Below are 14060 nucleotides of genomic sequence, written 5' to 3'. Positions count from 1 at the left end.
ATTGTTCCTAATGAGAGGAGGTCCCCAGTGGACACAGGGGGTAAGTTTATTTAGTTATTCCAAATAAGTGCTGTACTTAACAAGCTTACATGCAGCTGTTAGCATTAAACTCTATCCAACTTCATTTTGTCAGCAGCCAGTTAACCTACCAGTATGTTTTTGGGGTGTGGGGGGAAACTGGAGCACCTGGAGGAAACCCATGCAAACACAGGGAGAACATACAAACTCCACAGATAGGTCCCTTGACGGGAATCAAACTCCTGACCCCAGCGCTGTTAGGCAGAAATGTTTAAATAATTTATAACATATTGTATCTTAAAGGTTGACTCTGTTTGCGCCTTCATTTTGGTAGATGTAATTCGGTCAAGTGAAAGTGAAGACAAGATAATGTACTTAGGGGGGTATGAATCCACACTTTTCTGCAAAGCAAGTCTGCCAACTGTCAGTCTCTCTGCATCTGCTATGTTAGAGAAGTACCTCCCTCTTAACAAGGCAACATGCTTCAGAGGTGTGATATTACAGTTATTTGACTTATATTAATCACCTCAGTAATACACAGCTTTTAATATAATATAGTAATGTTAAACTTTGTTTTATCTTTATCTCATAAAAGTAAAGTGTAATTAGTAAAATCGTGACTCTGTTTTACTGATGCAGAGCAAAACATAATGTTACTTGTAAAAGAAAAGCCTCATGGGTGTTACTGACAGTATCTGGAGTGGATAAACACTGTTGTTGAAAAAAAATCTCCAATAGTGTTGAAACCTAAGTTGTAAGACACGCATGGATGCCTCTGTGAGTGGTTTACACACGGAGTTACAGTAAAGATACTGTCTCACTAAAATATAGTCGATAATCATGAGTGTGCAGGGAGTAAAGCATAGCAGAACTACTCATTACTGACACAAGAAGTGACTCAGAAATACGGTATATTACAGTCAATCTCAGCATCAACACAGCTTACAAAGGCTAAATATAGCCCTTATTTATACTCCTCCTCTGTACACACACACAGATCCATACAGCTTGTCCGGCTAAGTACAGATGATAAATTAAGGCTCATTCACAATTAAGCAATTTTCATGCATGAAAAAATAAAATGCATTGTTTTATGCGTTATAATAAAATAAATGTCAGATGTCTGTAGAAAATGCCTAAAACACAAACACATTTTCAGCATGGTATTATTGTGCTATACTTTGAGTGAACTACATATTCTAGACGTTGCTAGTGCTAAAAGTTACTGAGAAACATTTGGGTTTCTCACCAGTAACTCACATGCAAAACCCCCAAGGTGAACTGGAGCTAAAAAGCAAACCTAAGCCTGACCCTAACCTAAACCCTAAGTGAAACCTTATCTTTAACCCTAATGACCGTTAAAAATTTTATTTTACTGAAATGCAGCTGGATTTTTGCAGCTGTGGGTTTTGTAGGAGCTAAACCCAGCCCTAGCTAGAAAGCTTGCTCAGTAGTGCAGACCACAGGGGAAACCAAACTGCAAGGAACGCCAGAACCACAAGTTGCCAGCCTATTGTGCTTTAACACATTGCTGATATCACAATTAAGCATTTATTCCTTGTACATAGAGAATACCCACATCACATCTACTAAAACGGATATCTACTATTCTGTGAGTTATTTATTTGCAAAAGCTGTGTTTAATGCTTTCCTCTGTCTGCACTGGACCCACGTTAGCTAAACATGTGCAGTCCTGTATGTAACATCGTTAAAGTGACCACTGTCTCTACACTACACCATCTGCATAATAATACAGAAATGTGCATATTAAAACTGTCACCATAAATCAACAGATTTACACTAGTTCCAGTTTATGCCATACTTTCTTTTATTTTGGATTATACATAACTGGAAGCTGCATTTTTCAAGGCTCAATTCAAATAATATCAAGAAATGCTGGAGACAAGCCTTACATGTTAGCTACCACTTCCAATTATATCTTCTTGTTATTTTGTCTTCCATTCAGTCTTATCAATTCTTTGTTTTACCTTGTGTACCACTACTTGGCGAGGTACCTAGACGTTAGAGGTCACATAATGAATTGGAATCTACTTGTGTACAACTTAATTATTTTAATTGATTTCAATATACATACGTGTCTGTAAGAAGTACCATAGTTGGTTAGTGCATTTCCAAACATGAGCTTCATCATGAAAATCAAAGAAAATGTCACTAAAAAAGCACAAACCAAGGGAATGATATGAGAAGATTTCAAATACTTATGTTCCCTGACGCACTGTCAAGTTCATCATAAAGAAATTAAGAGTATAGCATAACTAAATGAACTATAAATAGGTTTTTCCAAAACTGAGCATCCTTACAAGATGAGCACTTGTTAGGGAAGCCACCCAAAGGCATATGGCAGCGCTGACATAGTTACGGTCTTCCATAGCAGAGATGGGACAGCAATAACCTGGGCACTTCACAAATATGCACAGTATGTGAAGATGGCAGATATTAAGCCATTGTTGAACAAAGCACACATTAAACCTCACCTAAAGTTACTAAGGCTAGGTACACACAAAAGTATTTTCAACCGATTATTGGGTCAAATTGGACGACAAACAACTGATTGGCCCAACATGACAGCAGTGTGTACCCAGGAACGATGAACAATTATCGTTCGAAAGCACATGAAATAGTAGATCAAGATTTTCGAACTGATTTGAAGATCTTGTTCAGCAATGGAACTATGTCGTTCCAATCCTGCAGTGTGTATGCGCTCACAATCAGGATCTCCACAGAGTTTACAGAGTCACGATCTTTTCAGCCGATGGTTATGAAAGATGAGAGCACAGATCTGAAGGTAAATCTTATAAACCGCGTATAGTGTGTATCAGAGCCGTAACTTAGAATTCTAGCGCCTGGGGCGAGAAAGACAAATGCCGCCCCCCTAGCCCTCAAGTTTAACCAAATGAACCTAAAATATTCCTAAATTGCGCCCTCCTTCACGGTTGCGCCCTGGGCGGTCGCCCCTGTCGCACAGCCCTAGTTACGGCCCTGGTGTGTACACATAAACCAGCATGTTAAATGGAACTTTTTCTTAACAGTTGTTAGTAAAATCGTTATAGGTAGCACATCAAGAGAAAAATTCAGTATTGTGTACCCAGCCCTACTGAAAGAATAATCTATGATCTGATGAAACCAAGAATGAACTTTATGGTATCGATGCTAGCAGGTTCATATTCCAGCACGTCTTGAGCCAAAAGGTGCAGCAAAAGTCCCATTGAAGCCACTATGGTCCCTTATCTGCCCATGGAATCATCCTAGACATTTTACATTAATTTAATTAGCTTAGAGAGCTGGGGAATGGTCTACTAAAGTAAAAAGTATTTTACACTGTGCTTCTGCCATTTTGTGATCAGTAAATGAGGTCCAGTGTGTTTCTCTGCTTTCAAGAGGCAATTTCAGGCAGACTTCATTACTTCAAGCATCAGGAGTTATTCCAGTAATTAGCCAGTGCAATGATTTTAATAAAGCAACAACATTTTCAAGTGAAGTTCGCCTTAAACATGTATACCTTGTATATGAAAATAAAGTTTATGTGCTTTATAACCTTTGCATAGGATAACTTTTTTTAATCTTTGGCAACATCCTTAGATATTGAGCAGTGCTTGCACTTTATAAGTGACTTTCTCAACAATTATTTTAGGCCTGATTGATGACTACAAGCAGATAACAAGCTAAGAAAATCATGGCAAGGGAATGTAGCTAATTAGCAGTTCATGTTCAATTATTCATTCTTCCCTGTGGAACAAATTACAGTTCAGCATTCTGTACATTTTGCTCACTTTTTTTTTTTTTTTTTTACAGTTCCAACAGGAAATATTCCAGACAAATCTGTAACGAGTTAATGCAAGCTGATCTACCTTAAATAAAGAAATAACAAATGTTGGCTTTAATAACTTGTTGACCATGATATAGCGCACATGGGGTGAGGCATGCAAATAACTACAGGGCAGAGGCTTATACTCATGTGTTATATTCCTGCTGTAAACCAAGATACGCTCTCTGTCTCACGTCAGTTGCCATGGAGAATTCTATATATTTAAACTAAAAACCTCTGCTGATCCTATAGTGTGTCATCTGGGACCGCTAAACTATATAGCCAGAATCTAAGATTTATTACGCTAAGCAATTGATATAATGCTATACTATGGCTGAGTAGTAATGTTCACCCATGTGATTTTTCAAAACTGTATTCTGCTCACAGATGAAAACCATTATAGAATACAGCTTTATTTTTCCATGTTAAAACATTTAAAAAATGGTTTTAATAATAGAAGTGAAAACAGTGTTTTACAAATGTGTATTGTTTATGGTGTACATTATGTCCATTTAATACGTGGCACTACTATATTAGAAAGATGATTTGTTTTAAACATTGTTGTAATTTGCATATTAAGCAGGAGGAGCCTAATTGAAAACATTTTATTATAACTTGTCCTGAAAGCAGTAACTGCCATGCACACTAAGATAACAGGTACTTAAGAATTTGGGTTTAGTCAGCCAAACTTCAAACATCTTTTTATAAACCCTTAGGATTTGGCAGAATCTTAAGCCAAATCCTTTGATGTATCAATAATATGGTATGTTATATTATATACACACACACACGTATAAATAATGGAGGAAGCAGACTAGTACATGTTTTCTTATAGTGACCACTTTCTCTTGAAGTATCACATATATTATATTCCTGTAACTGTAGAGGATAGGTCGTGCCACAACACAGCTCTCCCTTTAGAATGTATCCCTAGATAACTCTAATACATAACAGCATACCTCCCAAGTGTCCCGATTCCAACGGGATAGTCCCGATTTCAGTGGACTGTCCCGTTTGACTTACCATTTGTCCCGGTATCGGAGCGCCACGCTCCATTTCCATAGCAGCCAGTTTCCCCATCATCATCATTTATTTATATAGCACCAACATATTCCATAGCGCTTTACAATTGGGGACAAACAAAGAAAACTAATAAACAAACTGGGTAAAACAGACAAAGAGGTGAGAAGGCCCTGCTCGCAAACTTACAATCTATGGGTGGTCTAGGAGGAAGTGGGGCAGGAAGTCTATCCAAAAAGCGCTACTGCACATACGCAAACTGCACAAATGTGGGCGGTGATTGGGCTCAGCGGGGGGCTTATTTGTCCCTCTTTTGGAATTCCAAATGCATAACAGGCATGAGACGTATGACATAGAAGCTTTGGACTTGGAGTTTTCCAGATAATAGAGTCCATGCAGAATTGGTCGCAAAATCGGAATAAATAACTGTAAAAGGAAATAATAACAGCTGAAAATAATATTTCTACCCACATCTCGAGATGGGTCCACCTCCACATCTGCAGTATATGTGCCTGGTTTATGACAAGTCATATCAGCAAATAATTGCACTTGCCCTACGGCAGATGTCAAAGATTTCCCTCCTAACCGGCGCGTATATGTGTTTCTGCAGCTCTGTAAAAGCCATATTTGTGCAAACATGCCTTTGCTTTACTTGGCCAATGTTAGAACGAAACTTCCCTCACCTGTACTACCACCGCAGTCGCTTGCTAATTACACAAATGTTGTAATTTTTGGGTGCACCAAGGCCCCTTGTCTAGCAAACCTGTCCTGGAGGACTTTGTGTCCGTCCATGGAATTAGCTAGCAAAATGCATTATTTATCATTTTGTTGTTTACTACAACAATTAGCTACATACTGATGACGTCAAACTTGTTTGCCAACCTTTTATGTCTAATCTGATCACAGACTTACAAAAAGCCCCATGAGAGAAAAGCACTACATAAATGTCATTATTATTTATTCCATTAAAACTACTACTAATGGCTATTTCACCAACCTGACAAGTTCAAAACTGAACTTGTCATATTACTGACTGGTCTTGTACTAAAAATATTGACTGGAGTTTCTTCCTTCAGGACTTTTAATCATGGACTTTGTTGGATTGTAGATTTTACTTTGATATTGCTGTCAGACATACTGGGAAAAATGCAAGCACGTGTCTCATGTGAACAGATGACCACATTTGATAACTCTGGCAACACAAGATTACCAATGCTGAATCTGCAGATATCGGTGATCAATAAAACAGATGTGACATCACCAGGAGTCGTTCACAGTGTTATCCTAAGGAGCAAGACAGATGGGCCTAATAATTAAATTATATAGGTTCACTGCAAGTTTTAGAAATTCCAAACAGAAGAAATTACATGAAAGCACTTCATCATTATATAATTTATATGTAAATAGCAGACTAAGTAGAACTTGATTTTATACAATATTACAGTATACATATTTTATATATTGAACTGGAATATCATGGTTTGTTGTTGCTGCTGCCCGCTCCGAGGACAGTGGTAGGTGGGGAGTATGACTGGAGCTGTACACCTGTCAAACCATAGCTCAGGTGTCCTAAGGCGAGCTCACGGCGGACAGAAACCTCCCGTGGAGCAGAAGGGCAAAAGCTCGCTTGATCTGGATTTTCAGTATGAATACAGACCGTGAAAGCGGGGCCTCACGTTCCTTCTGACATTTTGGGTTTTAAGAAGAAGGTGTTAGAAAAGTTATCCCAGGTTTCTGTCCTCCCTGAAATTTCAATAGATCGTAGCGAGGGAGCTGCTCTGCTACGCACGAAACCCTGACCCACAATCAGGTCGTCTACGAATGATTTAGCACCAGGTTCCCAGTGCAGAATTGATCAACTCGCAGACCTCTGATCACAGTGACTTGTATCAAGTTTAATGCTTCTCTATGGCCCCTGAAACAGATGAAGATTCTGCTTGCTGAGGGGTCCTGAAATCAAACACTGGAGTGTGATAAGAATACAATGGGCCAGATAATTGATTTTGAAATGTTGTTGTTCTCAGGGTGCTGATAGTCCCTCCTGACATCTGTTGTTGCTGTTAATAAAAGTACTGTTGCTCTTCTGCTACACGGGAGGTTTCTGCCCTCTCTGAGCTCACCTGGTTTACGGTTTGACAGGTGTACCGCTCCAGTCAAACTCCCCACCTGCCGCTGTCCTCGGAGCAGGTCAAGTTAACCGCTGTGTTTCAAAATTTTTGAGGGGCTCGGGAGGCTGGACAATTCAACACCCTTCGATCAAATTCGGTCACCTGCATCTCTATAAACCCGATGGGGTGAATCTCACAGAAAAAGGCTTAAGTCTCTAAATAGAACAAATCTATGGGTTTTTTTGCCCTTCTGCTCCCCGGGATGTTTCTGTCCTCCCTGAGCTCACCTGAGGACACCTGTGTTACAGTTTGACAGGTGTACTATTAAAAGGGCAACAGGAAACTGCCTTCTCTTTCCACCGTCCACATTCACTGCACTCTCACACCTTAAAACGTTTCCTTAGACCAGTGGTTCGCAATATGTGCGCTGTGATCTCAAAGGGGTGCTGCGGTCAAAGCCGATGGTAAAAATGGCGGGGGACTACTTGGGAATTATTTTGGCTTAGGGATGCCTTGAAAAAATTTTGGAGACCCTAAAAGTGCCTTAAACTGAGAATCCACTGCCTTAGACTGATTTCTACCTCTACAACTCCAGCCCTTTTGGCAGATGGTGACAATTCAGAATCATACCATCTAGCTCATTAGTATTGTTGCAGAATATCCAGCCATGACTGCACTTATTGTACATTAACTTGAGATCAGCACTTTTATTTTACTATCAGTGTATGTATATCCCCAACTTCCTAATTATTTCGAGTGCAAGTTCTTTGGGGCAGGAGCTTCTTTACAATTTCCCTTTTATGTTTGAAATTTATATATCTCCCAATGTGTAATTTATGCTGAAAGGTTCTGTACGTATTTTGTGGCGACATACATAAAATAAAGTTGTTAGAACAATGGGAATTGGAAAGGTTAAAAGGTGGACAAAAGTGATCTGTGAGGTACAAGTTCCGGGATAACATTTAGTACGCATAAGAAAATGTACTTGTACTTCTGATGATGTACACACAACCGTATTACATACATAAGTATGTAAAATCTACTGGTGAATACATCTGGAATACTGAGCCATGTATGATACGATACACACGTTTGTACAAAATACATTTACCCGAAACACTGCAACAAAATTAGCAATATAACAGGAATTACAAATGTGTAGGGGAAAATAAAAAATATAAGACAAGGGGCATCTAAGTAAAAGAATATAAAAGTTGCATGACCGACTTACTGCATTTGCTAAAACAGAATACAATGAAATAATAAAAACATCTAGTTCAGTACATTTCGACAATACTGACATTGTCTATTTTGAGTAATGTAGGAAAATATGTTGATGTAGAGCTGGAATGGCATTTCCCTTATTGCTCTTGGTTATAATGTGTCAAGTAGTCTCTTTCAGTAGCACACAGCAGTCCACTTAAATATTGTGGTCAGGAGGAAGTAATTAGGGACATTCTCTGACATTCTGTAGCCATAAAAACTATGTTAACCACAGTGCCAGTTTTACCCATTTAACTGAGCGAAGACCAAGTACGCTTACAGCGTCCTTCAGTGCTCAAGCTGCTGCCACACAAGGAGGATCATTTTTGTTCAGTTTTTGCTGACAAAAGACAGAATGCTCGGGCAAATACATAGTTCACAGGCTGGCTACCATCAAGCCAAGTGATAACGGACTAAACTAATTATGAGAAGCCTTAATAATAAATCCAAGCTATAACTTTAGATTCTAGACGTAATAAAAATTGCAGGAAAAACAGATTTAACTGAAAGTAAATCTTGCTTGAAACAAAATAAGTGGCCATATTGTACACTGAATCCTAGATTTGGTGCATCCTTCCATATATATTGCTCACTATATTAGTCCAGATAGCATCACATATTCCCAGTGGTGGGATTCAAATAAATTAACAACCGATTCTCTGCCCTAATGACCGTTTTAAGTATACAAAAATGTGTTATGCCATGCCACTTTTGCCCCTCAAAATACTGTGCCATGCCGCCTATGCCCTTCAAAACACTGTGCCATGCCGCCGTTGACCCTCAAAAGACTGTGCAATGCCGCCTTTGCTGCCCCTCAAAACACTGTGCCATGCTGTCTTTGCTGCCCCCCTTCACACTCTGCCATTCTGCCTTTGCTCCACCTTGATTCCGTTCCTTCAATACCTTTTCTATCGGCTTCTTGCTTCTCTTCTCTTCTGTCTTCTTGCTTGCCGCCGACTCCTCTCTGCGCCACTCCTCACTGAATGTCGGGCATGACGTGATGACGTTACGCCCGACATTCAGTGCGGACGGAGCAGGGAGGAGGAGTGCCGCCGCCGCGGACAGGTGAGTTTTTTTGTTTTTTTCAAGAAGCCTGCTACCCCCACCAACAAAATGGGTGGACTCAGCCTGTAGTCACTGGTTCGCCGAACCGAGCCTAAAATTAGGTATAGGTTCTGGCGAACCGGTGATAACCAGCTGAATCCTAACACTGCATATTCCAGCTTTAGTCCTATGTATGTCTCTGCTTCAGGTGTCACAGTTTCCAAATCACTAGTCTCTGAGTGCGGTAAGATTGGATGCCGTAAGGTGGGTTAACTGACCAAGGTCAGTAACAGACTGATCCAAACACAGAGAGAAAGGCTTAGCTGCGAAAGCATGTTTGTTTCATCAACAATGTATGTATATGCATAGATAATTGGGCATGTCACAGGTATCGCTTGAATATTTATATATGGGTATATTATTATTAAAAATCACTGTGCTGAATACTATTAAATTATAGATACATTGAGTGTAATTTACATATATGTATGGAGTTTTATCTTTTAAAAACAAGTGACATTTGTTTGCTTATAGTTTTTATTTACTATTGTATAAACAAGTTCTCACGGCCTGTCTTATTTGGATATGCTATGTTTAGTTAGTTAGATTCATAATACATATTGTATTGTTATGCGTTTCGAAAACCAATAAAAATACTTAATCGGAATAAGCACCATGCATTTAGGATTGTGTGGTCCTTTAAACAAATCAAATAAATTAATGAACTGAGTTATACATGGGTACATATACTAATTTAGAAGGAATCCCCTAGACAAAACTAAGCTTAAAAAAGGAAATGAGAAAAAAAAATGTCTTGCTCATGTAAACATTTCTATAGAATCCTGGGATGTGAATACAATACTTTTTATTTAAAAAAAAGTTATCAAAATTCAGTGATTACAGACGGTTCATGAGAGAATGTAATTTTATCAGCAGTGCAAATAAAATGTTGCTATGCATTCAAAATATTTACAGGTTGCCATGCATTCAATCTCCTACTGGTGGACTTGAAAGGCAAGCTCAGGGAGAAAGCCACAAAGGAACATCATGGGAATATAGAGAATATCGTGAAAAGAAGATGGTTGTACATATGTGTGAGCACAACACTGCTTTGTATTATTGTGAAGATGAACAAAGACCATGTTTAGCATACTATGGACACAACATAGTTTTGTGTTTTGTAAAGAAACATGCACAATTAGATCATCATTGCAAATTGCTACAACAACATTATTACGGTTCTAATACTTTTGTAATTATCTGGTCAAAATCAATGTTTTAGGCAGCATTCCCTGAATGAGAATATGTACAAAGGGTTATGTCGAAAAATGTCTTTGAATATTCCTTAAGTAACTGTTGTAGACCTCTGCCAGTGTCATCTGGTATTCCTTTCAGAAGTAGAGCATGGCTAGGAGTCAGCTGCAACATATTATTAAAGGGGTTGGCTAACTCCTGTCACAAAATAGAGGGAAGCAGTTGTGTTAAATTGCAATGTGATGTGTTTGTTTAGGAGCAGAAAACAAAGCAGCTTACATGGAAATGTCCTTGTGGTGTTGCATTTCTCTAGTTACATTATGGAAATCCGTTCTCACTGTTTCCAACTGTTGTTGTAAATCTGAATAAAAGAAAACCATTTAATTAGTGAGTTGGATTTTATAATTACAGATCACATTACAATTGCCTTTACTTTAAAAAAGAGAGAAAAAAGAACAAATAACAAGAGAGTATTTACTCCTATGTCTGAACAGTAGGCAGGAAGTGTTATTATGGATTGTCGAGGGCTTATGCCAAAATAAATACCACCTGTCAAGAACTATAATGTTCTGTTTGCACTTCTAGAAGAGAGGTTCTCTGGTAATATTAGAGGTGAATACTGCATACAACATTATGTTTGCTGGAATATAAGAGAACAGTCAGCATATAATATTATAAAGATACAATACAGTGTTCACATGAACACATTAGGTGAACCTTGGTTACATACGTATACAAGTGAACTTCCCTATACTATAACTCAAAGGCTGTTTATTAGCCTATTTATCTTCTTATCTCCCCTAGGTACCTTTTACTGTCTATCCCAAACACAATAAAACTGTTTTAGGACATGGAAATCCTTGCTCACTTATTTTTGTTTATTCCTGGCCTGAGCTTACTTGTCTAAACTTATAAGTTATATCTACATAGGTCCTAGCATTTCACAACCTTAGAGGAGGACCAACTTAACATTGCTGTCGAACAGTCTCTGCTTTGGTTTTTTCCATGAGGTTCCAGTTTTCCCATATGGGATATAATAATACAAATGCACTATTTGCCTTGCTGATTTGGTTCTTTACATCCTCATCAACTCCGGCACCTCCTTTGGTAACAAGGCTTCCTAGATAAACAAAGGAGTCCTCTTACTCAGCTTCTCTCTGCAACCGAGCTAGCTTCTCCTTCATATCTTCATATCACCATGACCGAAGGCAAACGTCATTGGCAAATAAGTGGCAATACAAATGTCAAATGTATGGCAACGAAAGCTGGTAGCCTCCAAAGCAATAGATAAACTAGAATTATGGACCTTAGGACATTATTATGATTTAGTGGTATAAACTTGACTAGACATGTAACTGGAAAAATATAGCATGTTCAAGATGTATAGGAAATATAGGAAAGACGGAGGTTTATATGTATGTAAAAACCTGTTTAAGAACCAAGGAGAAGGATATCTGTGAAAGTATGACAATGTAGCAAACTTATGGAAAAATACACCTGTAAAGTACTGATTGCTGTTTATTATATACCACCTAGCGTAAACTTTACTATTGAAATTCAGCTATTATTACAAACTGAACGGACAGCAAAGAAAAATGTGGTGTATGATATGGGTGATTACCCTATCCAGATATAAATTGAGCAAAGGAAGCCAATCTTTATCTATTTTAAAAGACAACAGCACGGTGACTAATTGTTCAGCACTTCTGCCTCACAGCACTGGGGTCATGAGTTCAATTCCCGACCATGGCCTTATCTGTGAGGAGTTTGTATGTTCTCCTCGTGTTTGCGTGGGTTTCCTCTGGGTGCTCCGGTTTCCTCCCACACTCCAAAAACATACTGGCAGGTTAATTGGCTGTTAACAAACTGACCCTAGTCTCTGTGTGTGTGTGTGTGTGTGTGTGTCTGTATATGTGTGTGTTAGGGAATTTAGATTGTAAGCCCCAATGGGGCAGGGACTGATGTGAGTGAGTTCTTTGTACAGCGCTGCGGAATTAGTGGCACTATATAAATAAATTGTGATGATGACGTGATGAAGACTACCTTTCTCAAGTGTTAGACAAACCAACGAGAGAGGAAGTACTGCTGGACATGGTACTACCTAACAGAACAGATAATACACTACATGGGCAAAAGTATGTGGACACCCAAAAACAGTGTTTAATATCATTCCAAAACCATGGGCATTAATATGAAGTTGTACCTCACTTTGCTGGTATAAGAGTCTCCAAACTTCTGAGAAGGCTTTCCACTAGATTTTGGGACATTGCTGTGGGGAATCGTATCCCTTCAGCCACAAGAGTATTAGTGAGGTCAGACACTGAAGCTGGGCGATAAGGCTTGGGTCGCAGTTGACGTACCAAAGGTGTTGGATAGGATTGAGGTCAGGGCTCTGTGTATGCCAGTCAAATTCTTCCACACTAAGCTCACAAAACCATTTTTTGATGGACCTCCCTTTGAGTTTAGTCATGCTGAAATAGGACAGAGCCTTCTCCAAAGTTGGAAGCACACAATTCTCTAGAATCTCATTGTATGGAAGAGCATTAAGATTTCCCTTTCCTGTAACCCGCATCAAACCATTAAAAAACAAGTGAAGACCATTATGCCACCTCCACCAAAATTTACAGTTGGCAGTACGCATTCGGGTAGGAAGTGTTCTCCTGGCATCGATTAAACCCATATTACTCCAACTGCTAGATTGTGAAGTGTGATTCTTCACTCCAGAGAAAGTGTTTCCACTGCTCCAGAGTCCACTCCAATCAATGTTTGGCATTGGGCATGGTGATCTGAGGCTTGTGTGCAGCTGCTTGGCCATGGGAACCCAATCCATGAAGCTCACAATGAACAGTTCTTCCACTGACATTGCTTCCAGAGGCAGTTTGGAACTCGGTAGAAAGTTGGGCAACCAAGGACAGATGATTTTCATGCTCTACAACACTCGTGGTCCGATTCTTTGATCGTGTGCAGCCTACCGTTTGCATCTGAGGTGTAGTTCCTAGATGTTTCCAATTCACAATAACAGCATTTACAGTTGACTAGGGCAGGTTTAGCAGGGCAGAAATTTGATGACCTGACTTGTTGGAAAGGTGGCATCCTATGACAGTACCATATTAAAAGTGATTGAGCTCTTCAGTACTGCTAATGTTTGACTATGGAGATTGATTGCCTGTATGCTTGATTTCATGCACCTGTTAGCAATGGGTGTGGGAGACCAAATAGGACATTTTAAAAAATATTTTAAATAAATATTTTTTGTCAGAAGGAAATGCAACAACTTTTCCAGGTAAAAAAGAAAAAAAAAAAGACAACCCATGTGTAAAAAATAAGAAGGTATTGGAGGTACTATACTAAGGGAAACAAAGAGCATTTGAATTGTTAAAACTAAATGGGACTGAAAACTCATTATGAAAACAAAAGGAATGCGGTCAAATACGTTAAGAGGAAATCAGGTTAGCAAAGACTGAAGCTGAAAACAGATTGCAATTATAACACCTAAATGGTTCTCAAGTACATATATAAACATGAGA

At 38.9% G+C, this 14060-nt stretch overlaps 1 protein-coding gene across 2 annotated transcripts in view; it reads right to left on the bottom strand.

The window, feature by feature from the left end:
* The window catches only part of LEKR1 (leucine, glutamate and lysine rich 1), a 137730-nt gene that overhangs the window by 26394 nt on the left and 97276 nt on the right, over positions 1 to 14060 (bottom strand). For both annotated transcript variants that reach the window (XM_075202047.1, XM_075202048.1), the window contains one exon: positions 10813 to 10894. In XM_075202047.1, coding sequence (XP_075058148.1) covers positions 10813 to 10894 — 82 coding nt within the window. The remainder of the gene's footprint in view (positions 1 to 10812; positions 10895 to 14060) is intronic.

The sequence above is a fragment of the Mixophyes fleayi genome, chromosome 3 (genome assembly GCF_038048845.1).
Source record: "Mixophyes fleayi isolate aMixFle1 chromosome 3, aMixFle1.hap1, whole genome shotgun sequence".
Lineage (NCBI taxonomy): Eukaryota > Metazoa > Chordata > Amphibia > Anura > Limnodynastidae > Mixophyes > Mixophyes fleayi.
Note: the sequence above shows the minus strand (reverse complement) of the source record. Positions and strands in the feature narration are given on the sequence as shown.